General features: G+C 36.2%; 1 protein-coding gene across 3 annotated transcripts; it reads right to left on the bottom strand.

Annotated features, from left to right (window-relative positions):
• Positions 1–209: 209 nt before the first annotated feature.
• LOC126832297 (WD repeat-containing protein 86) lies at positions 210–25807 on the bottom strand. Of its 3 annotated transcripts, none has more exons than XM_050563020.2 (6): positions 25488–25807; positions 22376–22457; positions 19486–20275; positions 14672–14807; positions 14148–14251; positions 210–4968 (listed from the first exon to the last, which is right to left on the bottom strand). In XM_050563020.2, exons 3-6 carry the CDS (start codon positions 20233–20235, stop codon positions 4738–4740), a joined length of 1221 nt encoding a protein of 406 aa, XP_050418977.1. In that variant the 5' UTR covers positions 20236–20275; positions 22376–22457; positions 25488–25807; the 3' UTR covers positions 210–4737. The 3 variants fall into 3 exon arrangements, with proteins under 3 accessions (XP_050418977.1, XP_050418978.1, XP_050418979.1); XM_050563021.2 differs by having other exon boundaries at positions 19486–20269; XM_050563022.2 differs by lacking the exon at positions 14148–14251 and having other exon boundaries at positions 4826–4968.
• Positions 25808–27770: the final 1963 nt, after the last annotated feature.

Here is a 27770-nt window from a genome sequence, read left to right as displayed (position 1 = left end):
CGTCCTCGCGTGATCCCTTGTTTGAGAGATCATCACATTCAGGCAAGACGTCGTTGGTGTAGTGATCGTCAACACTGGGATAATCGACGCTGGAGCAATGTGATGTTTTCAGATAAGTCAAGGTTCACTGTTGATTTTTTGGACAGACGTAGGAGGGTGTGGCGTCGTCGAAACGAGCACTTCCAAGACGTTAACGTCATCAGGCATGATCGATTTGGGGGTGGTTCTGTTATGGTGTGGGGAGGCATCACTGTTGCTGGAAGAACGGCTTTACATGTTGTTGCAGGGCGTGTTACAGGCCAGTACTACCGGGACAACATCTTGGCAGTCCATGTTGTGCCGTTCGCACGACGTCATGGCCGCCGTTTCATCTTCCAGGATGACAACGCAAGATGTCACAGGGCCAGGATCGTTACAGGTTACCTCCAACAACAGAACATCACCACATTACCTTGGCCAGCACTGAGTCCCGACCTCTCCCCCATCGAGCATGTCTGGGACATGCTTAGACAGAGGTTACGTCAACGTCAACAACGTCCTGCCAATGTCCAAGAACTTGCTGCTGCGTTGCAACAGAAATGGGACAATCTGGACCAAAATGACCTTAGACGTCTCATTAGGAGTATGCCACGTCGGATCAATGCTTGTTTGGCAAACAGAGGAGGATTTACCCGTTACTGACTTGGTTGTGATGCTGTGGTAACTTTGCTGTTTGACCCCGGGTATCATTTTACCCTTATAATGGTCAGTCTGTGCCTTACTTAGTCTAACGATCATTTGGAATAAATCGATGAATGTGAACTTCATTTCATTTTGTCATTTGTTTCTTCGTCAGTTTCATTAGGTGACTTTAATAACACTTAAAAATCAAATATCCCCTACTTTTTTTGAATAGTATAGATTAAAGTGAACATGGCCAAAAAAGGAAAGAAAACCACCTCACCATCTCGAGTTAATTGGATCTGCCAAAAGCGAAATTTGCGAAGCTGCCAAAATTGGCTGTTCTTACCATATGATTAGGGAGTACATATCCCACGAACCAGTGCATCAATAATTGTGGGGGTTTTTTTTGTCGATTGACCCGAAGACTAGATCTTTTTATTAGTCACTTTATTTGACATGCAGTGGCCCTGGAAGCATTTGGCTACTGTACAAGTCGCGCCATAAATTAAGCAATATTAAAACAACCCTTAATATTCTCCGGAAGGATCAAAAATAACATATTTCGAGTTATATAATTCTATGTTTCGAACTTTCGAACGAAGAACATCAGTTATTGACCAGTAGTGTATACAAACTCCTCCACAGTGGAGATGCAAAATATGATTTACAGGATTGATGGTTATTAGTTTGAGCTGTATATATTCAAACAATCGAAACAAATATATCTCAACGAATATCTCAAGAATTACAACCACATTTTGCATAAAAAAAACCCCGGTGCATTATGAACGAAGGGTGGCCGAAAACCGCAGCACACGCAATAATTAACTTACATGTATTATGAGTCAATAATTCCGTTTTTCCTGGTGATTAAAATACACTTTCGGATAAAATTTAAGTTTGTGGGCTAAACACATGACATAATTATACTGGACTAAGATATATTTAACTGTCAGTTGAAGAGTTAATTTTCAATGCAAAATATGCAATAAATACAATAACATTAATATGTATGTACATGAACAACACATTATTCAAATATTTCTCAATACAATTCATTTTCCAGTGGTCAAACAAATGTCAACAAAAATTTAAAATTTGATCAGATCTATATAGAAAGATATTTCTAATGTATGTTTACAAAAAAGATTCAACCATCAATTTTGAATTAATACATAATATAACATTATTTTAGTTTATGCGTTTCCTGCATATAACAAATATATATGGTATAAACATATGCAATTTAATTTACAATTTTACACAAAAGTATAACTATGCATCAAAGTACATGAACACAGTGCAATTGAATTCTTTTTAGATGGTCTACTTGCCAGTTTCAAAGATAGTCAATTACTCAATCCTAAGTAAATATTCAAATCGACCAATTCTAACTTAAAGGAGCTAAATCGCTAATATTTGGGACCTAGAAATTGACAAAAATGGGTCGCAACGCATATAATAATGTAATATGAATGTATATAAACTGATTTACATTCAATCATTTCTGTTTTTACTGTAATTTCTAATCAGTTATGTTCGGCGAAATACGCCAGAAGTCTCATGTGAATGGCAATCTTTAGCGTCTGTTTTTTTCAGTCTACACCGATGTTATTTATTGCGCATGCACTCCAGATAAGAATATGGCGTCACTATTTGACGTGACTTGTGGAATATGTCTAGCCCTGTTCTTTGAGTCCTTTGTTCCAAATGGCGCTGAAACGCATTATGGTACACGATACGTGTAACAATGGTAAAATGTTTATTTTGTCTTGAATATTGGATATCAGGAGCCCATCTTCTCCCTGTAAGATCACAAGACCAATGTTGATTTGAATGGACAAATAATTCGTGTTTTCAATGTCGAAGATATTTGATGATATTGAGTTAGAGACTTAGCTACTTTAAATGTAATGACCATCGATTGAAATATTGATTAGTTTCTAGATCTTAAGAAGCATGTCAAAATAATAAAGTATATTATACCATGTACACTGTATCATGTCTTCCAAAATAACAAATAAACATATCTTTGCTGTGCACCTGTACATAGTATATAGGAGAAAAGTACTAAGGGTCATCATGATGTACACATGTCAATAAAATTCATGTACATGAAAACACAAAGTTCATGGCCATAAAATAATCAAGTTCATGGACATAAAATAACCAATAAAACTAAAGTTAATGTCCATAAAATGGCAAAATCCATGTCCATACAATAACAATATATGCCTACCGAATGATCAAAATGATCATAATGTGCATATGATAAATCGATTGCTCTAATTAAAAGTTGCATGAACAGCAAGACACACAAGAAATCATAGAATTACAAGAATGTCTTTACAACTTCTGCTGTGGTCTACTCCAAGGTTTATGATATCGCAAAGCACAGAAGGGTTTATTCCAACCTGCCATGGATTTAATAAAGATTATCTGACCAATAATAATTCCCAATTTGCATTTGTCCAATCCTCAAATTTGGGGGAACACATAATGAATATGGAGTTTCAGCAGTTAAATAGAAATATTATAAATCATTTTCAAAATATATATTAAAGTATGTAAAATATAAGAACCAGCAAAACAGAACTTGAGAGTGGTTTCAAGTCTAAATATAGAGACCCAGCGCCACTAGAAAGTCTGGACGGAGATTTGATAAAAGTTATGTACATCAGACATAAATATATTGCAAAATATTGTAAAATTAGTGCAATTAAAGTTACATTGACAAATAAAATATATATTTTTTTTCATATTAAAATATATATATGTTTGTATCTTTAAAGTTAAATACATCAGCAGTTTTAACGAACATCATGTATAATAAACAAATATATCACATACGATAAAATAACAACTGTTAGATATTAAAAAACATTCAGATTGCACCAAAACAACTTTACAGGGACAATGCGCCCGCGCTCAAATGTAACCAACGTCTAAATATCTTAAAGAAATACCACAACAATTTAACATCAGCACAAATCTAAAACTAATCGACATCACCAAAGCATATTGGCATGATTAGTTTTGAAATAAAGCGGAAGGAAATTGATGAAATACAGTGCATTTGAATATATAATAATTACACTACAGAAAAGTCAGTGTTGCCATTTATCAAATATCCCCTAAGATCTTATCATTTTAACCGAAACGATTGGGTATCAACGACATCAGTCAGAAAGTAAAATGAAATAAAAAAAATAAAATATTATTTTCCATTAAATGAGATATAATCAGCAGGACTTTAGATCTTCTGGGAATAACTTATACGGAACGAAAAAACGTCCAATTATCAGTTGCATGTTCAAAGTAATTTATTTATCGATTTATCCAAAGTAGTTAATTGCTAGTGTTAGGTTGTGTCGCTTTAACCTGTAAAAGAATCTTTTCGTTCATCTTGAGCTGATCTTATGAGAAGTTTTAAATAAACAATTTCGAATACGAACATTTCCAAATTGTGTATCCATCGTTTCATTAAGGTCACAAATTGGATAAATTAATGATCTGAAGCCTCCAAGAAAGTTACAACTATTTAAATGGATTTAAACTTTTTGGAGGAAAATAAGCTCAAATCCTTCGAAAAAGAAAACGTGTAACATTATTTTCTAAAATTAAAATAAGACCACATGATGTTGAAACAATGATTTTTATCTTAAATACAAATATATCGTGTTACCAACCCCATACATTATATGGTCTCCAAGAGAACGTATTTTTCATTAAAATGAGCCGACCAATAAGTTTATATCACACTGAGTTTAATGGAAAATGTAATCATGATCAAATATTTAAAGGTATTTTGATGATCGATCTAAATATGTAACTCAAAACTATTGTGCACTGTAGTCAGATAAATGTATATATTATTGTCAATTTCCAGTTTTTGATTCATGTATTTCACTGGATGTAGTGCCAAGGAAAAGGTACGGTTTTTTTTCTCTAAAATTGTAAATATGTTTGGTTATAGCAGCAAGGCGTCCATTGGTCAATATCTAAATTGATATTCAAAAATTTGTCATAGTTAAAAATAATCAAAAATGGTTTTCTATTGGTTGCCTTGATCAGTTATTCTATCATTATCTTATCAGGTGTCGGTTGATTTGGTTGGTTAATCCCATTCTGATTATTGTCAACTTGCATAATGTCGCCGCCATATTTCTCCACTTCCTTGAACTTGTCCTTTTCTTTGTCTTTATCGTCGTCGTTTCCGAAAACGGTGTCGTCTTTAATTCCTGAACAATCCCAAACCATGACATTTCCGTCATATGACGCCGTGAATAGCTTACCTTCAACCACCTAAAAATCAAAACAGAAACAGACGAATTAGCTAACTCGTTATTTTACATAATCCGCACATTGTTTTAATTTTTGATTAATTTTGTAATACTAAGCCATCAATGTAAATACTTATAATTCAACAAATATAATTGTTTCCTTTTTTAACGTTTGTTATACCAGGTCCCTATGTGCATATACACTCATTGCAAATAAAGTCACAAAATATTTATGTTTATAATGTAGTTCTATGTTAAATTACAATATAGAATTCATGATAAAAATAGTAATTTGTTTTACTTTTAAAAATCTCCAATTCTGAAGAGAATGCTCTCTCTCTCTCGTTGAGATTTGACAAAGATGGCGGAAACTTTACAAAATAGCAAAATGATAATGGTGTAAACACGAATAGGTCTACATGTATAGTTTAACATCATGTCCCACTACTGGACTTGCGTTTGTAACTTCCGTCAAGTACCTTCAAATTCATCAAAAGCCAAAAAGGCTGCAAATGTTAGTTTAATATCTAATCTGTCGAAAGAAATATCCATTGGTGATTATTTTGAATACTCGGATGGAAGCCATTTTAAAAGTGATCCCATAATTTTCACCCACCCGATGATTATTGTCTACTATGTTAGAGATTGGTGGACAACGTCTGATAAAATATTAAAGTATGCAACATCCGAAGAAAAACCAGCATACCGTTAAGTTGTATACATGTACATCATATTAGATTTGGCTAAAGTTAAAACGGGTTGATGTTTCTCTGGGACTTTGTTTGTCTTCATTAACATGGTCAACAGGTGAATCTAGTCAATAATTACCAATTATATGTGATACAGGTAATAATTCTGTCATCTTTTCTCTTATAAGCCAGTCCATTCTTTCTTACTTAAAATAACAACAGTCTTTCAATCAGTACATTTTTTGTTTTGCTTCCATGTATCTAAAATAAGTCTAATTAATTTTTTTCTGGTTTTATTTGGTTATGAACTAACAATAATAGTGCTTTTGAAATTTTCACACGCCCCAAAGACTTCTTGTTTATCTTTTGAATTAGTTTCCTACGAAGAATTATATTTTGAAAGGTTAGATCGACATAGATGAACGATTCTGACTTGAAAAGGCCATTTAAATTAATGGTTATCTTATAGTTTTGTATCAACATAGGTTATTATTGTTACTACGAAAGGGATAGTTCAATACAAGAACTGGTTTATCGAACCTTTCAAGACCAGCTTGACTTCTTTTATAAACTGGCTGAATTTCCGCAAAGTAGACGGGAAAGGTAGATAATCGGCTTTGTATTTGTTTTAAAATAATCTCAAAGATATAACCTCGATAAGCCACTATAATCATGGATTTGTAAAATTATCCAAGATAAAGGGGGCATGATGGTTGTAAAAGAAAACATTATTAAAATATGGCGAAACGGCAAACTTTTCGACAGAAGAAAATGATTCTATTAATTACAAAGATTAATTAACAAAAGCCGGGGCGGGGTGGTGTATGAAAAACACCACAATCTTTTCATATTTTTAGTAAACTTTGGAATTAAAGCAACAAAAAAACAACTCAGTCTTTTGTGTTATATTCATACATAATATCTGACTGGTTATTGTGTCAAATTATTTGATCAACTGTGTCTCAATCTTAACGTAAACATCAAAACGGAAACCTCGAACACATCAACATTGGAGATCGTCCTTAATGAATTTGGGTGCTTGTATAGTTTTAAGGAATACCCCAAGAAGAATTTCAAATCGGATTTTATCCTTATAGAAAATGATCCATACATTACTCGCGATTATAGTTAAGTGCAATTTTAATGATTTTCATCTGAAAGGAGATATTGATCGTGCTATACAACATGTGCACATACCAATCAATTTTACCTAGCAACCACCATTCTATTGTCTTTCCTATTTACCAACGATGAATTAAAGCACAAGCATAACTACGACCATTACGACAAAATATTAGTAAACATGAGATGTGTACAGGCGATGAATTATGTTTGTATTAGCTCCGTACTGCATCTGTAATCTGTAATTACAGAGAAAATGACCAAACGAAATACAATCGCCATCTTGAAAGCGACATTATTTGCAACCAGAAAAGTAAATGTATGGCTGGAATTATTATTGCAATGGCAGAATTTTGAATCAATCTAGTAAATGTAACTGACAATTAAAATATACAGATATTTCAATGTTCATAAAAGAATGGAATGAGTTAAATGTCTCAACACTTTGGCCATTTTGAAACAAATAATATGATCATTTTTATTTTGCTTGTGTGTATCGCGATGTAGGAGAATTTTTCCCTGACAGCGGCGTTCCCGACCACTCTTCTACGATTTCCAATTATCAACTACACGTCAATATATACACGGATAGGTCTCGTTTTTTCGTGCTATCCGGACGAATAGGCAGTGAAGATCGCGCTTGAAAAATCCCGAAGGTTTTTCTTGGACCATCCCCTCCCCCCAACAATTAATTTTGTATGTAAGCCAATCATTTGATCATTTTGCTTATCAAATTTATGTTACAGAAATGGCCACTTTGCTCAATTCTACATTAAAGAACACTGTAAAAAATATAGTTATATAACTGGACAACATTTAAATAAAAAATACATCCAAGAAAGACAACAATAAAATGGTTGTTTAAACATGGTGAGGAAAACATAGCATCTAATAAACAACATCTAATATATAACACAGGATAACTGCAAGATAAAAATAGACAAAACAAATTAGACGATAACACTGCACAATTAGATACATATCCCCAGAAACCATAACATAATAAAAACACAGCTAATCTTCTTCTATACTCTTCAAAGTAGGGGATATTCAGAAACAATACAAAACTGCGGAAATGCACTTCTGTTTTTATTAGAGGTAACCAGTGTATGTTAATAACAGGCCAATTGCTTACACATGAACATAAACAGTTCATATGGGAGGTCCCATTTCACACGCAAAGAGATACACCGTCAGAAGTAAAAATGGAAGTTGTTGATTTTTGTCTTAATAATGAGTAATTGCTCCACCAATCCTCAGACATTCAGCAATTCGTCGTGGCATGCTCCTAATCAACCGTCCAATCACGATTTGGGACAATCTGACCCACTCCTCTTGCAGTGCCACGGCCAATTCTTGCAGTGTTGTCGGTTGACGTCGACGTCGACGAACACGTCTCCCGATCAAATTAAACGTAACACACTAAAACACAGATACGCTAAACAGTAAATATTATGCAAGAACCGATAGGAAAGCAAACATGAATAGATAAACCAGCACGCGGCAGTTTTCATCAACCCTTCATTGAAGTGTCAAATTTGACTATGACCCCCCCCCCCCACGTGCATGGCGCTATTGCGTGTCGTATGTGCAGCTCGGTGGTTCTGTTGGGGCGATAAGTTCTTCATCTGTGAACATACTCTCAAAGCATGTCAAGTGTCCATGATCATTTATCATATTTGCATTTCAATATCCCCTACTTTTTTTGAAGAGTATAAATGTGTAATCAAATATATAATGGTGAAAACATATTGACGGAAAGTATTGTATCGTGAAAATACTTGTGCGCGCTGCATCATAAGGTCTGTCATTAAGTCAACTTAATGGAGTAGGGTCGTCTGTCCAACTTTGTGGGTTTTCTCCCACTGCTAGAGACCCTTACGCGAAAGCGAATTATTGAGTGGACGTTCAACCCCATTCTCTCTTTAAAAATGTTCAGAGGGCCCAAGACTATTATTGAAAGGTTATAATCGTCGAAAATATAAATGTTACTAATATCTAAGGGGAAAACATTCTACATTACATTTTTGTGAAAATATTTTAAAAGTTTTTATTAAAGCTTCATCATTCAAAAACAGCAATCGTGAAGTTAAAAATGTTATAAATATTTTTAGGGGTACATGCTATTTAGTCAGGGAAAAACATTCTGGATGTCATTCCAAAAAAGCAATCGTGAAGTTAAAAGCTTATAAATAGTTCAAAAGTTTAAAAAAAAAAAGAAAAGAGAAAAGATGCTTTCATTCCGATGTCTACCTGAACGTCGGTTATAGCCAATTCGTGACCAACAAATTTTCGTTTTAAAGCCGAAGATTTGGCATCGAAACAGCAAGTCGAGTTGTCGCCGGAACCTGTGTAAACTTCATAAAAGCGAAAAACAAAGAAGAGTAAAGAAGAGCAAAATTTTAAATACAGAAAATAAGCCACATTAATTCCTCCTTTCCAACCCAATACATATTTATTAGTTATGAAAAGTGCAGAATCAACTGTGTCCATGTGATCTCCAAAAAAGCTGATACAAAGTGTGTTAAAACATTAAAAGCCAGATCAAACTGAAAAGCAGAATACAAAAGACTTCTACAAAAAACGAACATGCTTCAGTTTTATAAATGAAATGAAATTGGGTTTCACGTCCTATGGTTCTGGTGATGCAGGACGGACGGCCTGGCAAGGACAGCTGTCTAGTCGTTCGGATGGGACGAAAAACCGAGGTCCCGTGTACACATTGGCGTGCACGTAAAAGATTCCTTGACAGTTGAAATTCGATATAAGAGTAGGCCGTAGTGCCGCTGTCCGAGCAAAATTTCCCTCATAGCATACTGTATGGCGTATGCCTGTCTTCATTAGCCCAGTTCGGAGCAGAACAGTAGGACGTTAAGCACCATTTCATTTCATTTACTATGGTTCTTCACCGACTGGGGTAATGAAGGGGTTTCGTTTATGTTCATATCTGTTTGATTTGCCTCAACGCCATATTTTTATTTTAAGAAGTTCAAAGAAACATGGAATATGAGCTACAGCACGATGTCCGAGCCGTTTGACTCAAGAAATTATGGCAAATGATTTACAGCCCCACCTCCTCTTAATGGATTTAGTGTTGAAACATTATGCATCACTCTTTCATTTTAATTTTCTTGTTTTCAATTTGCATTTTCTGTGCTGTATGAATGAATGTACTTTTTATTATATGTTTGACTGAATTGTAAATCTATCGTCTATTTACAAGTCCAACCCATAAATTACATCATATCAATTACATCGCGACAGCGAACTGGTAAATAATTATTAATGTTTACTAACACCTCCTAATTTTAACCCGGTGGAGTGAGTTAGGTGAGAGTGATTGTATTTCCTTTGAAACGTTAGATACGTCTACTATCTAACAAGTTTTGTTAATCAAATTATTATCCTAATAAGTATGACGATATCGTCTACTATCTAACAAGTTTTGTTAATCAAATTATTATCCTAATAAGTATGACGATATAATGTAAATAGCCACACCTTAATCTATTCAATTTTAACAAAAGAACTGGGATGACACATGGTGTGATTTTATTATTTGCAATCGATATGCCAATATACTTCCTCACTTTAAAAGATGGGTGTTAAATTCCGCACACTGTCTGAATATTGATTCGCCTTATTTTTAAGCCAGTTATGCGCCTACTCCTATGAGTGAAATGAAATGAATACGACCATTGTGCTATGAAGAAAACATTGCCCGGACAGTGACGTTTCTTCCTACATTTTATAGAATTCCAACTGCCCAGGAGTCTTTTAAGAGCACGCCATCCAGATGATTAGACACTTGCTCCTTGCCAGACAGACCTTCCACCCTGCACAACTGACAAGAGAGTATCACTCGTATACGAACTGGAAGGGAAGTATTATACGTGTGTCAAAAAAGAGTGATTACCCTGCCGAGAGTACGGCACGAACCATGACTAACTGAAACTATAGTTTTAACATATATTTCAGAATCAACTTTACACTAAACGTTGTAAATTTAAACACCCGTTTCTTAATGTGTAAAGTGTATATCACGCGTCAATAACTTACTGGATCGATTAGTTAGGATTTTCCGTTATGTAAATTGTGTACTTTATGGGCTTACAGCAAATTATATGAGTTTATCAATATAATCGTTAAAATAGGCGTTAGTATTAAATATTCTTTGATTGGTCCGATGAACACGACTCATACATGTCAAGGGGGCCGAGGTAGTCTAACGGAAATTAAAATGGTATGAGATTTAATGTTCTTATTTTTCTGCTAATGAAGACGGGATATGCCGTGATGTGTGCCACGCCTTTCCGCCTAGACGTGACCTCTGGTCTTCGTCCAACGCGGGGTCTTTAGCAGTCGGAGGAAACCGGTGGGCTCGGAAAAAGCCCACAAGGTTGGAGAAGCGACCACACTCCTTGTCATGTTCAAGCGGGGGATCGAAACCATGCCACGCGTTAAACCAATCAGTGTACATATTACAGTGCACTTAAAAGAACCGCTGACAGATGAAAAGTAGGTGTAAACACAACTGCCTAACTGCTAGCACTGACGAAATGTTAAACCCCTATCCTATCCCATCCTGTCCAAACATTTCAAACAGTTATGTAGGAAAGGAAATCGGGGTTGTAACCATGGGTTTCCCCAGATGTACGTATTTTTAATATATCTGGATGGTTACCAATTAACTTTAAAAAATGAAATTTACGTAATGTGGCAATTTGCAGAATACGCTAACCTGAAGATGGCTATAAAACTTGTTTTTACACGAGTTTTATGAATTAATTATAAATGTACATGTTGCTAAAAGAAATACATTATTATCTTACATAGTTTTTTTTATCGAAAAGTTAGTAGTTAGTTTAATCATATTCATTTTTGTCTATACATCAAATCCTAATCAACCAAATTGTTGCATGCAACGCTATCGATATACTAAATTCAAGTAAGTTTGATCGATTTGAAACCACGCTCCACAATCTAAATCAAAACATTTAGAGCAGACTGTAATATGACAATATATTCACGCATTGAATAACTTTATTTTTAAGTAATATAAAACCGATGAGAAAGGAGTTATACTGTATTGCCATCCTCGTATAGGCATAGGATATTACTAACAGAGCACATCAATGTATAATAATTATGTATTGCTCCCCATTCTTGAAATCCAGATAAGGTGTCTGTTTTCTTGCGATTAAAAGCTGTCGTAGCACTGCTAGCCAGAAACATTTAAGAGGCAATGTAAGATAACTGTACAACAGCAAAATACAAAACAAACAAACGATGCAGTAAGACAAGACAATTAAATACAACACGGACTGGAAAATACTATGTGTAACCAAAACCAGCGGCTGCCAGGCAGGATACGCCCACATTTTCGAGAGCTGGATAGAGAACAAGCTAAAAAGAAAGTGATTTTTCCTACAATCAAGGGCCATAATTCAGGAAATTACAATTCGATATGCACAAATATCAAAGGATCCAAGATCTTTGTGTTATAAACTTACATTTCAAGTTTCAACAAAATCGGATAAAAATTGTGATCTCTATAGGGTCCACAACCTTGATATACCATATTTTTAAAGCTATTTGAGAACGAACTGCAACCATTTTGTCTGTCAATTTTGGGCCGATTTACACGAAATTCGAACTCAGCGATACTTAGGGTGTAACGGTGATATAATAATACGGCTTTTTTAAATCGGATAAAAATTATGACCTCTATAGGGTCCACAAGCAAAAAACGTGATTTTTGGTACAATCAGGGGCCATAATTCAGGAAGTTACGGTCCGATATTTGCGAATATCGAAAGGAACCGAGATCTTTGGGTTATAAACTTATTTTTCAAGTTTCAAGAAAATCGGATAAAAATTGTGACCTCTATAGAGTCCACACCCTTGATATACCATATTTTTACACTACTTCAGTACGAGGGGTGGCCATTTTGTCTGTCAATTTAGGGCCGATTTTCATGAAATTCGAATTAAGCCATCCTTAGGGTGTAACGGTGATATAATAATACGGTTTTTTAAATCGGATAAAAATTACGACCTCTATAGGGTCCACAAGCTAAAAACGTGATTTTCCGTACAATCAGGGGCCATAATTCAGGAAGTTACGGTCCGATATGCGCAAATATCGAAAGGAACCGAGATCTTTGGGTTATAAACTAACATTTCAAGTTTCAACAAAATCGGATAAAAATTGTGACCTCTATAGGGTCCACAAGCTAAAAACGTGACTTTTCGTACAAACAGGGGCCATAATCCATGAAGTTTCGATCCGATACATGCCAATATCGAAAGCAGCCAAGATCTTTTGGCGATAAACCTATATTTCAAGTTTTGTCAAAATCGGATAAGAATTGTGACCTGTAGAGTGTCCACAAACAAATTGTGGACGGACGGACGGACGGACAGGGGCGACGACAATATACGTCCACATGAAAATGTGGGCGTATAACAACTATGTTCAGCGGTATAGAGGAGTTAACCCAATGTTATCCAGATGTTAATAGAACATTCAGAATCAAACTTAAAGAACAAAACTATTGACTAGTGAAAATATGGTGGAGAATACTAACGGTGCAACACTGATTAACACAGACTATATTATAGTGCAGTATATTATTCATTTATCAAGGACCAGTAACAGGCAGAGTTTCAAATTTAATATGCAAACCGTTATCTTAAGTCGCATTAGACCTGCAGGAGCTTGTGGATTCTGGATGGAAGATAACCTCCTTTCAAAGGCCACCGGCAGAGTTATGGGAAGTGATATCAGGTGTCCCAGGCAGTATATATATATCTCGTGCTCGACACCCGCTATTGTTAGGCTCAGAATTCAAGATGTATAATTATATATTTACAGGCACTAACCCATTCACAGCAAAATAATATCATTTCTATAAAATATATTAAAATTTGAAATAAAACTGTATTCCGTGCTAATGATCCTTTAAAATGTCATTAAAATATTCCTATAAACCCAATGACTTCTGACTATACCTAACAACAACATCTAACATTATAAAACTACTAAATTATTAAACGATCTCAGATGTAAAGCATATTTTTTGTCAAAATCCAGACAAATCAATTATCTAAATTAACTGTACGACACGCGCGTAAAGACCAACTTTCACACTGTAAACGTTGGATTCGGGACAATTTTTATCGGACGAAAAGTCACAAAAGAGAAACAAACTCAGCATATTCGTGAGTTCCCTGTTAGTTTTGCTTTGCAAATTTCAGATGTTGTCTTATGGATGTCAATGGTCAATTGGTTCATTTTTGATATTTATGTTGTTTCTATCTAAGACAGTGTAAACATGTAAACTACAACAGTGAAGTAACAATTGAATTGGTTGTAATAAAGAAAAACCTGTAGTGCTGTCACTGTGTTCTCGTGACCCTTAAACTCCCTTTTAGGCGCCCCGCTTTTAGCATCAAAACATCGACAAATAGAATCACCACATGCAGTAAAGACTGGAATACAATCCCATTGGTTATAAATAAAACAATACATATCATTTGATTTAAAGACGTGTTAATCGTTAGCGATTCAAAACTACTAAAGTCAATTATCATCCGTAGATTTCATTGGCAGTTTTACACATACACGTACAGTGAACATACAGCTTCAGCGCCCTTCTAACTTTGTATGATACATTTGCACAAGTCGATTGACATACACTCTCTTCGATGGTTTAACCTACTTAGCTCAAGTACCCCACTTAGCTGAGGCAGCTGAAGAGTACTTGCGGAAAATAGTGCAACAGATAGCTATTTTAATTGATTTAATTTTATTCGTATTAAAGGGGTACTGATAGGTGTTCACACAACAATAATAAATGAAATATATCCTGAGTTCAATGTTTTATAGCTGTAATAAAAAAAAGTTCTTACCTAATCCATCGAACACCTTGATAACACTAACAGTGTGTTTATGTCCTTTATATATCCGGGTACAATCGCCAAATTCTGTAACCCAAGATCGCCCTGTATGATCAGAGCTACCCGTATACATAATCTTATTAACAACCTGGAAGAAAGAGTCACGGCTTAATAAAAGAGTCTTTCCATGCAATCCATTACAAGCCGCACCAGGATTGTCTCTAAAGGAAACAAACTTTGAAGTGGGTTGAATCCTCAGAGAGAGGGTTGAAAGAGATAGGTGCTCTTAAAACATTAAAATGCCGCTAATGTTGCCAATCCGTGCCCGGGTGGTGGGGTGGGTTATGTACGGCATAAACGGTAATTGTGTATTATCCGGAGCATAATATGTAAAGTAATAACCATTCTTCTTTATAAAACAACGGACAGGTAGATCGAAACATTTTTTTTTAGCCGAAATCAGCTGTGTTCAATTTTAATTTATATTAAACAATGCAAACTTGAGCAACTAAAATATACGAGATATCCCCATCTGGCGACTGACTTCAATAACTGAATCTGTGGATCACGCAAGAATGAGTTCTGGACAAGACAGTTACGCACATGACGTTACATCCGGCGTGCTAATTTGTAAGTTAAAGCTGAAACAATTTCGAATTGAGCTTCTGCGTGGGTAAAACTAATTTAAAATTAGATATTAGTTTACTTGAAAGAATAAAAATATAAAAAAAAATACGACTGACGTTATCCTTTCAAGTCAAAATGAGTTAAAATTAGAAGAAGTGCTGTAAATCTACCGCAGTTTAATGTCAGAAATCGATGCCGATTGTTAGTTTGATATCCAATCTATGGGAAAAAAAATAACTGGTCATAATTTGTAATATATAGGGGTTCGGGGTGGTGGTGGTAGTAATGCCCCCGTCAGACCGGGTGGCGTCCTTACTGCGCTGCTGCGACCGTACAGCGACTAGAAAATGCACATGGTCGCCGGCAAACGTAAACACAACGCGAGAAAATGTCCCAAAAAATTTACAAACTTGAAAGAAGTCGCGTTCTTTACCCCGTCAGACCGGGGTGGCGCCTTTACTGCGCTGCTACGGCGACGGAATATGGCCCCAGAGCGCGTCAAGATCGCCATAAGCGTGGTAAAAGCCAGATATCGCGCTGTGGTCTCGATGGTCGCAAATGATCGCCGAGTCACGGCGTTTGTTTTGAGCATGTTCAAAACAAACGCCAAGGTTCTGCGTACGGTCACTGCAGCGCAGTAAGGACACTACTCGATCTGACGGGGGGCATTACAACTTTCCAGGTTAGATCGCAGCGCCTTGACGTTTGTTTTGAACATGCTTAAAACAAACGCGGTGACTAGGCGATCATTCACGACCATGGAGACCACAGCACGATATCTGGCGTTTCCACCACGCTTTCACCGCGCTTATGGCGATATTGACGCGCTCTGAGGACATTTTCCGTCGCAGTTAGGACGCCACTCCAGTCTGACGGTGGTATTAAAGAGAATGAGACTATGACACACCCGGCAAATAATTGGAATATTATGTTTCAGTATATTACATAAGTGGTTATCCGTATAAAACGGGCTCTTTCGTTCTACCACCTTTAACGTGCGCTTTAGATCATACGATCTGTCATTGATTCAAGTGGCGTGGTTTCGATTCCCAGCTTGTACGTGATAGGGAATTATGTCGCCTGTAAAATTTCGTGGGTTATCGCTGGCTCCTCCGGCCGGTTTGATCACATTGCTAAAGAACCTTAGCGCATTTTAATTCCGAAATGACCTAGTTTGTGTCGAGTGGACATTACCTTTCCCCCAGAAAAGCAACACGAGTCAAGAGTTTGAACATAGATATCAAGAAGCGTGCTGATTCCTGTTGTGTTTTAACTTTGATTGTATTAAATTGTCAGTCAAGCATGTTTTTAAACCTATAAGACAAATCACGGTAACCAATGGTGAGAAATGGAAGGATCCTCACGCGATAAAACAAAAATAAAACCCCATTAAAGGTACAATTAGACAGGCCTGTCTTATATTACTTAAATATTTATGCCCGCTTTCATAACATCGTACTACTGTTTTATTCTCGGTGAGTCGGTTCAATGATGGCGAATGACCTCACAGACAGAAAAGTCATAAATAATTTCTCGATGTTTTGGAAATCATCCTATGTCAACGAAGCGAAGTGGGAATTTGTTAATAGTTTATTGGCCTCGCTTCGTTTCACAAAGAAAGCGAAAATAGAAACAAAGAGAGCGAAAATCATAGTAATGGATATTATTTAAATCCATCAAAGAAATGTCTTTCATACCCCCGTCAGACTGGGGTGGCGTCCTTACTGCGACGCTACGGCGACGGAAAATGGTCGCAGAGCGCGCCAAGATCGCCATAACCGCGGTAAACGCGTGGTGGAAACGCCAGATATCGTGCTGTGGTCGCCATGGTCGTGAATGATCGCCTAATCACCACGTTTGTTTAAAGCATGTTGAAAACAAACGCCAAGGATTTGTGATCTAACCTGGAAAGTTGTAAGGCCCCAGTCAGACCGGAGTGGCGTCCTTACTGCGCTGCAGCGACCGTATGGCGACCAGAAAATGCACAAAGTCGACGGCAAACGTGAACATAACGTACGAAAATGTCCCAAAATATTACAAACTTGAAAAAAAATTGCGTTTTCACATCTTTCCAGGGTAGATCGCAGAACCTTGGCGTTTGTTTTGAACATGCTCAAAACAAACGCCGTGATTCGGCGATCATTTGCGACAATCGAGACCATTTTCCGTCTCCGTAGCAGCGCAGTAAAGCCGCCACCCTGGTCTGACGGGGTAAAGAACGAGACTTTCCACTTTTTTGTGGACAATTTCTCGCGTTGTCTTTAAGTTTGCCGGCGACCTGGTGCATTTTCTAGTCGCTGTACGGTCGCAGCAGCGCAGTAAGGACGCCACCCGGTCTGACGGGGGGCATCAGCTAGGGAGATAGAGAAATGCGGTTTAACATCCACTCAACACAAACTAGGTCATTTCGAGCCTAACGTATGGTTCAATTTTTTATTTCAATAATTCGCATGCGCGTAGGGGTCGTTAGCAATGGGATCAAAACGGAGGACCCGGAGAAAACCCACGGGGAATCGAAACCACGCCAGCTGACTCAATGACAGACCTTATGATACAGCGCGGACCCGGAGAAAACCCACGAGGTTGGACAGGCGACAGTTATCATTGTCACGCCACTTGACTTACTGACAGACCATCTGATCGATCTCGCACGCGTTAAACATAGCAACTCGCCTTTCAACTAGGGAATAGTGGCGGATTTAATTAAATTGAAGAACCACATGCGGTGTGGGTGGGAGAGTCTCTAGCCTAGTGCTTTTGATTTAAAGGTATAGCTGAAATGAAGTTTCCCACCACTGTGTTTATATAACACACTGGGTCGTGTTATTGTGGCATCAGAGCGAGTTGCTGTTAATTTTAGCTCCTTTAAACAGTTATATCTCGACCCCAAACTAAATATATAGGATACAAATGGTTCCAGCATATGAGGATACCATAAGCGAAATAGTGCAGAAATGCTCAACTAAATAAGCGCCATGGGAAACATATATTGCCCGAGTATTGTCATGTGCGAGAAAGACAGCCATGTATGCGGGGCAGAGATCTGGTGTGTGCGTGTGCGTGTGTGTGTGTGTGTGTGTTGGGGGGGGGGGGGTATTAGGCGCCTGAAAATATTTTAGGTGGCCTTGCCAAATCATATCCCGCGATTTTGTAACCCACCAAATTTTTTCGGTCGTCTGAGAATAGGCATACGTTCACCAATAAACTAAAACCCGTGTTTTTGGTTAGTCACTCGGAAACTCTTCTATTTTCTTTGTTTTTCTCGTGGGGTTGGTGTAAGGTGTTAAGAAGGGATAGAACTAACTGAATTAATAAATTAATCTTTAGGGAGAGGGGTTTTACATAGGTCAAGCCTGTTACACAATCCCATTCAGACATCCTGATAAAAAAAAATCTTTTAATAAATTACATGTACAAGTAACTGTTTCATACTATTGGCTTCAGTAACTACGGTAAAGTGTTTATTATTTATTTCTCAACATTTATTATAGGATCATTTCTATGTTCTCGAAGCTGTAATTCTAATGTTGTAAGTACCGAAATTTGTGCAGTCTTGGAATCCACGCCAAGACCGATTTCTAGGATCTTGGAAATTGAGAAAGGGGTTTAGAGTCGGCGAGTTTTGTTCTGTAAAATAGAGTCGGTCGGGTAACCGTACATACAGTGAAGGATTGAAATAAGTTGCTGATCATTAATTTGAAACTTTTTGGGATCCCTTGCAAACTACAATATGTTGAACGATGAATTTCATAGGAATATCAGTCCAAAATATGGTTCACTTCCGTTCAGTATTTACACAAAAATACGATAGAGCATTAAAAATTTAGCATTTAGGCGATATAAACAAATATAGAGAAGTCATCTTTCTATCCGACTGAAGCCAACATGTGAAAGCATCTACTGTTGTTATTATTTTTTTTATAAATTAATTAGCGTAAATTTATAGTGGATTTGTTTTCTTATATATATATTATGTTAAATAATCAATTTTCAGTACACTTAGCGTGGACAGGTCTCTTTTCATGAAACTAACAACGGGAAGCATCAACCGTTGCTGTTTTGGTTTTCTTTTCTTACATAATGTGAAATAACCAATTTTAGTTCATTTAGCGTGTATTAAACCATGAAAAATCGAAACGGGCAATGTATAATCGAAACGGACAATCGAACATTTTGTGAATATTTTGTTTAAAACTTACCTGCATACAGATTACTGATCCTTGGTGACCTTCAAATGTCTTTAAAGCTGACCCCTTCATTAAATCCCAACTTCTGACAGTAAAATCAGTACTTCCGGAAAATAGAACACGGCCTGTCGGGTCAACAGACATGCACGTGACGGCGCCTTTGTGTCCTTTAAAAACCCGAATTTCTTTCCCGCTTTCAAAGTTCCAGGTTCGGGCGGTGAAATCTGCAGACCCTGTGATCAAAATGTCACTGTCCAAATCACCACTCTCTAATTCGTCTTCATCCGCGGGGATAAAAATCAGAGGATATACTCCTCTTTTGTGACCCCGAAAAACTCGGATGCATTCTCCAGTGTCGAAATCCCAACATCGTGCCGTTCTGTCGTATGAACTGGTAAAAATAAAATCTCCAGTACAAATCATACGATATATCACAGATGTGTGCCCTTTCAAAATCAAGACACATTCACACGTTCCAACGTCCCATTTACGAACTGTTTTGTCAGCACACCCCGTTAACACGAAACAATCTTCTATAAGTATACAAGTTATGTATTCGTCGTGTCCTTGTAAAATACCAATGCATTCACATTCCTGTGTTTTTGTACTCCACAAACAAGCCGTTTTATCCTCACCACCCGTTCCAAGAACACTTCCGTCCTCACTGACCGCCATACAGTTAATACCCCCTCCATGTTTAGTTAAAGTCTGAAGGTGGTACGTACGATTTTTATCTTCTTTCTTGGATCCACAATTACCCATGTTTCTGTCTTTTTATCAGCCTATCCTAATCACACTGTAACTGAAAGATACTTTTTTTTTATTTTGCTGGCAATTTGCTTAATTCAAACAGCTCTTTGGCATCACGTCAACAATACAAAAGAAAGACACAAACTGCTTTAGTAAAACCTTTTGAGAAATCTATAGGTTTATTAAATTCCAAAGCAGTGTTCTGGTGTGCTCACTCCTTAATGTGACCCAATCAAAGTTGAATTGATAATTATACTCCACGGCGCGCACAAGGGTCTGTGTTAGGTTTAGGGATAAACAATTCGGTAGTATCCTAAAGTATCCGTTCTGAGTAAACGAAAACACCTGAGATAACTGTAGGACCTACTCAATTTCAAAGTGTAAAAACTATAATACTGTGCAAGTCTGTATTTTGGGGGTTTCTTAGGGTTTCTTAATTAACTTAAATGACAAGAAGACAGTTGTTTTAATCGTTGGTAAAGTATATTATATATATATAACTGACATAATCATAAGTACCAGTAACAAAAGAGCAATAGAAATAACTAGATAAACAAGAAGTAATTATAAATTTATCTTTTAGAGGCATTTAGAAACTGGATAGAGCAATGCACAAATACACATACTTATGGAAAAACAGCTACTTATTTATTTGGGCGACGTTTCGAAGAGTATTCTCTCAACGTATCAAGCTAATACAGTAATATAGTTTTTCTGTATATGTTGATCTCACAATTCTTCTATTACTGTATAAGTTTGATAACGTTGAGAGACTACTCTTCGAAACAACGCCCAAATAAAAAAGAAGCCGTTTTTCCTTAAAGCGAGAATTTCATATTTTCTAAGAAAGTCAAAACATAATTATTTCTATGTCTTTTGCTCAATAGGTTGTCAACTCACTATTATACGATCATAGGTATCATTCTCACACTTAGAAATCATTGAACCCGGAAATAATAACACAATTACCTCCATTGTTTTTCTATTCCCCCAATGGAATAGCTATCTTCAAACGTTTGAATTTGAAGTTGAAAATGGTATTTTTGCCAATTTCTCAACTGGCAATAGTGAATTATAGGATTAATAGGGTTATTCTTTAACAAGGTAGGACTGTTTATAGATACCATCTATTTTAAGGCTTTATTTTAATACATTTTAAAAATATAACTTAAAAATATGAAATTATCGCTTTAAGTATGTGTTTTTGTGTAATTATAAATTGGGGGATTTAAACAATATTTCGGGATACTAGCTTATACGTAGACACGGATATCAAGCGCTGTAGAAGCGGGCTTGCTATTCCAGTCTACGGCATGTGAAGAAGCACAATTTACATGACTGTCTTCATTACGTCATATATGATTGAGTCGACAATAATAATGAAATGAAATCTCGACACTATTAATCATTAAACTATGACGCTGACTATTACTTGCAACACAAGCTTATATGCAAAAGCGTTATGGATTACTCTACGGCATCGATAAAATCGATTTAATTGCTTTTGTAGAATAAATAAAAACAGGCATACTTATCTCAACATTCGAACAAGAATAAAAATTAATATCTAAAACTTGATAAACTAAAGGCGAATAATACATTGACTTTTGTTTACCTTAAAAGACAAGAAGACAGTTGTTTTAATCGTTGGTAAAGTATATTATGAGAATCTCAGTGTGTGTGTGTGAGTTAGTTGTATTTTACGTCCACTTCCACCGAGGTGATAATGAGAATCTGAGTGTGTGAGTCAGTTGTATTTTACGCCCACTTCCAGAGGTAACATGAATTTGTATACCAAATTCTGTATCCCAGAATACAGTTGAGGTTTCCATGACATAGAATGTATATGGGCCTACTATTGGTCAGCATACAGATTGACTAAAGCGTCACTCCCCAATCCCAATTAATCTGCCAGCCTTAAAGAACAATATTGGTGTCAGTCATTATCTGCGATATCTGCGATATCACCTCGGTGGAAGCGGACGTAAAATACAACTAACACTAACTAACTAACAGTCATTATCACATATTTGTACAATACCCATGTGTTTGTGTTATTGGACAGATAAAAATGCGGTAAGTCAAGAAGATTCATTGATCAATAAAATAACTCATCAGCTTATAGAGAAAATATCAATAAACATGATCCTACCTTGACGTCAACTAAACGTGTCCAAACAGCTCAAAGTTCTTATTCTTAGTTGATGAGCATTCTATCTTTGTGTCCTCGTGTTCTGTAAAACAAAGAGATAGTCAAGTTTCAAGTTATTTCTCTTTTGATAGGTATATACAAAAACTCTAATGCAACATCAACTAACAATCAATATATAAGATCATGCTGTAATTTTGAAATAATATAATGTTTTTAGAAAAACTAGGCACATCATTTTTTAAAAAGTCTCAATATTAAAGAGGTATTATCACTTTCTACCAGAAAATAAACGTAAATTGATAGGGCATTTTAAAAGTCAGTAAGAGATTGCCCAATTCACCAAATCTATCCAATCTATATTTAACAACTCAATGTGACTGTATAATCAACTCAAGACAAATTGAAAATTATATTCTGGACTAGAAACTTGTCCACAAATGCTATATTCATCTTGGTGTTGGGGGGGCTTCGCACGATCAACATAAAACTTGCTGACTTGGCATGCCTGTTCCTTGGGCAATTGCGCACATATATGACATCACAATTCCAATATGGTGCAATAATCTCATGCTCGGTTTCTGGTCCATATAATAAACTCGCACTCGTTTACTCTGAGATCTTCAGTTCATAACTGACCCAGGGCCACGCTCCGTTTAAGCTGGGTTTTGGGCGTGTGGTATAAGCGAGGTATCGGCGTACCGTTTTATCTCCATGTATACTTCCCAGTGGTTACAAGAGCTTTAAAAATAGAAATTATGGAAACAGTCTGTCAATTTCCTATGTCGGCGGTATTCCCCAGTATGTGACGAACAGATGGGTCAATGAAAGTAACAGTTGTCTTTAATCTATCACATATAAAATAAACGTACATTTAGACCAATCAAATATTATAATGAAACAATCAAGACCATTTACACTCCTGGGCCACAATCAGTACAATATCCACGTGATTATCAATAGGTTAAAGAGTGTTGGCATATAATCTTATTGACAGATGTGGGATTTTCTAAATTATATTGTCGTCTATTGAATGAATATAAACAATAAGTGTGATAAAGAAGATCGACCCAGTTACAGTAGCCTATTATTTACCCTTGGGATTCAACAAATGGGGCTTATGTAGTCGACCTAAACAAATATTATAACCAATTTGCATGTGGGGTCTGCGGTAGCCAGTGGGAAGTGTATCGGATTCTCGATTAAAATGTCTTCGGTGTGAATCAATGTGTAGACCGAGAAGAAACTCAGGATTGTCAAGCTGGGTTTTCAGGGGTAGCCCCAACTTCTCTAGCTTTGATTTCATGAAAAAGAATCACCCCTTTGGAAATATACAGAAAGTGGAATGGGGTAGTGACAACGAAAGGTCTAATCTTGATAGGCCAAGGGCACGTAATTGTCATCTCCCCTTTTCTGTTTGACCTTGTAGGCCTACACGGTCAAAAAGCCCAATTCGAGTAGTAGTTACATAAAAAAAAAAACAAACGTAAGGACATTCTGAAAACATGCTATACATTGTATATTATGTGTTCATCAAACCGCTCAACAGATTGTGTTAATGCTATGTATTTCAAAGCACTGAGATTTCAAAATGTTTGGTTATAAGTAGTTACTTAATATACGTTACTAAAGTAACTAGGTTATAAGCAGTTGTGTCATATTTTTTTTAAAAAAAGAAGAACTATTGACAGCGACCTTGAGCAAAAATAACATTGTAACTTTGATAGTCCGTAGCACAAAAACTATACATCGGAACAGGGGCGTCTTGCAAAAATTTTTTTTAGGGGGGCCCAACTTTCTGCAAGTGTGTTCATGGTAAATTAAATTTACTGGCTGCGGAGAGTGTTGGCGGTAGCGCCGCCCACATCGAATGCAGTAGGCTTGAGCATGCAAGGGGGTTACGGGGGGGGGGGGCCCTCCCCCGGAAAATTTTTAAAATTAGAAGCCGGGAAACGCCATTTCGATGGATTAGAGACAATAAAGTTATGATTGAAAAATGGGTCGTTTTTTTTAGTGATAATTGTAATTTATCACTCGAAAACTGAATTATATTTTATTCATCTCAACTTCGATTTAATTATTGAATGGACATTTCGAACAACTTCATGCATGGTCAAATACGTATTTAGATGTATTTGTATTTTAATAAAAAATGCTTTCAGTCTTTATTTTTGACACCCGTATATGGATATTTTATCAAATACAACATACAATCATAAATAGGGATTTACACAACAAGCACAAAATCAACTCCCAGAAATTTTAGATCGAGGCTAAATGATAGAGTGTACGAAGCGAGTTATATAGAAATATAGCTCTATGGCGAGGCCTTAACAAATGATATCTAAACTAAAGTGCAATAAACTAAACACGGATAATGACAAATTATACAATTCCTGGAGACCATGTGATGACTAAAACAGACGGACAGGTCTTCTGTCTTAATAATATCAATAAAAATATTTTTATTTCACTGCGAATTTGAGGGGCCCCAGGCCCCCCCCCCCGGGCCCCAATGGGCACGACGCCACTGCATCGGAACAATGTCGTGGCAATTGGAGTACACCAAGTACACCTTGCACCCTTAGTTTATAGAGCTGAGCTATTTGGTTAGGTCGTTTTTATTTGTTTTAAAAAGGTCTGGTATGTTTTAGCGTTTCCAATTCGAGATCTTTAAAACGCTAAAACTTTTTCAGTTTTCAACATCTTTTTTTTTCCATATTAGTGAACTTAAATGGGTTACAATTGTATCGACATTTTCTTTATTTAGAAACTACTAAATTAAGCCGATACGAAATCAATTTGTATCTGAAATCAACTAACATCTGTAGGACAAGTTTTGTATATTTATCTTTGTAAAATAATATTTTGAATTATGAGTATCAGTAGCATACCTCACAAGGAACTGGCATTGCCCTATGAAAGCTAAACTTATTTAAAAATGTACCTTTCTCTTGTCCATTCCACTATTGATTTATAAAACGTAATTAAATACGAATATATATAATTATATCGGCATATCCAAGTAATTGATGTCTCAATAAAAGTTAAAATGTGGCCCTATCGTGGCCCTATAATCAGCCTACAAAATCACTATAAACAAACGAAGACTCACCTTTACCTGTGGTTGTCGGCCATTAGTGATTTGTGTTGTCCGTTTCAGATGTATGTAGACACAACCTGGTACTAATTAGACTGACTCTGATTATTGGTTGTTCCCAGAGACAATAGTTCTACCCATCCAATCAATACTCTCCATACATAATTAATGAACCTTTCAGGTAAATATTGCTTCTGCGGTTCGCTTTACGTATATTTCTAGAAGAATTGAAACTGATAGACTATGTTTCTTGGTTTCTGCTACACAAATTAATGGTTTCTTTATTTATTCCTTCAGGAATTCATGTTTTCTTGTCATTTGGTTTCCATTTTATCGTTGAATATAGAATTCTATGTAATTGATTTACATTCTCGTCATTCTGTATCGACTTTCAATGAATTCTGGTGTTTGTATCTCGGTCACCCTGGTTACATGACACGCCATTACGGGAATTATGGGAAACATATGTTTTTACGACAATGAGAGCATTGATATGACGTGAACATAAAAATAGTTCTTGTTTTATGCATATCAATGTATCCATCACAAGTAAAAATCATTTTTAGGTGAAATAAAATGATATGTCGTGTTTAACGTCTTACTTTCCTGCACCAAATGGGCTAATACAGACGGGCATACGCAACATAGTGTGCTATGGGGGAAATTTTGCTTGGGCAGTGGCGTTTCCACCCATTCTTCATTGAATTGCAACAGCCTTGTATCCGCCTACCCTCCATCGCATTTCAAGAAGCCGAACAACTACACGCTCTTCCCAACCAACGCATCCAACCCGGCAAACTTTGGCAGACTGCCGAGCCGAGTCCATCCGCCCTAAACCACGGACGGGGCAAACCATTCTAAAAGAACTTTCTGGGTTTATTTAGGTGTGGTTTTGTCCCCACTGGGCCAGTGACGTAATTAATCCTTGGAACAAAAAAAAAAATAAAAAAAAAATAAAAAGAATATTTTACCGGACACGCCTAAAATTATTTTAACTCAAATATTTATAATACCTGATGCTAGTTCTCATTTCAAGATTTCAAATAACAACATCCTTTATTGTTCTTAAGCTTTTGATGCAAATTACAGTAGGCTACATCCATATTTTCAACCAAACTGGATGGACTATGTTCTTTCTTTGAACTACCGGTACCTGTGAAGGAATCCATCTACTGTCTGAACCATCGTAAATTTTAAACGGATTTCTTCGATTATGATCAAACTACTTAACTTTGGTTATTATAAACTTACCTGTGTGTTTGAAATCAACTCCCGTTAATTAAAATCCATTGCACAATTTAATATCCCAACGAATAAAAAAGTTCTCTCTTGAAAAAATTGAATTCCCTCAAACTTTTGACATACCAAAATGGAAGCCGATTACGTCACTCTTCGGGAGAGATCATTTCGTATAAAGGGGAACAAGATGTCACGGTTTGCGGTACTTTTACGACAATTCATGTTTTGTGTAATCCCGGCTCGGTATTGAGTTTGAGCGTTCACACACATAACTGCCCGTATTCCTTTATTTTGTTACTATCTTTAACTACACTGTATGGCGTATGCCCGTCTTCATTAGCCCAGTATAGGAGCAGAACAGTAGGACGTTAAACCCCATTTCATTTCATTTCACTATCTTTAACATTCTAGTAAAATCTCTGCAAGGTTTATAGCTTTTACCTTTTGAAATATTTTGTTTTAATAATATTTTTGATTAGAGTCGGGAGAATGAATTTTCTTTTGAACACAAATACGACACAAAAACAATGACATTCGTTTTATGGGTCTTAAATTTTACCCATGAATATCTTTAATCTGATATATAACATGATTGACGTACATGTACAAGGTATTTAAAATTATGGGGCTATATGCATGTTCCTGAAGCAACGACTATGAGTTTTACAACATCTGATAAGATGTACGTAGTTAAAGCGAGATTAAGCCTTCTATTGAAGGTGGGGGCTATGGTGTGATTTAAGTATTATTTACAATAAATTTTAAATTTTCATCATGAACAATAAATATTGCACCATATCACAATACGGTCAAAGTTGTCTTCAGTTGATATTTTTCGTTGCCCAAACTCAAACGATCGAAATGAGGACGCTTTGTTTTAATATAGATAAGATAAGATAAGATAAGATTTTATTGTATCATAACACCCATTTCAGGCCGCATACAATTCATATACATGTACATGACATAAGGAACATATGACATAAAATAAATAGCAATATACATATATATATTTATAAGAATACGAAACATAAAATACATAGGTTCATGTTAAAAGTG

The sequence above is a fragment of the Patella vulgata genome, chromosome 9 (assembly GCF_932274485.2).
Source record: "Patella vulgata chromosome 9, xgPatVulg1.2, whole genome shotgun sequence".
Classification (NCBI taxonomy): domain Eukaryota; kingdom Metazoa; phylum Mollusca; class Gastropoda; family Patellidae; genus Patella; species Patella vulgata.
Note: the sequence above shows the minus strand (reverse complement) of the source record. Positions and strands in the feature narration are given on the sequence as shown.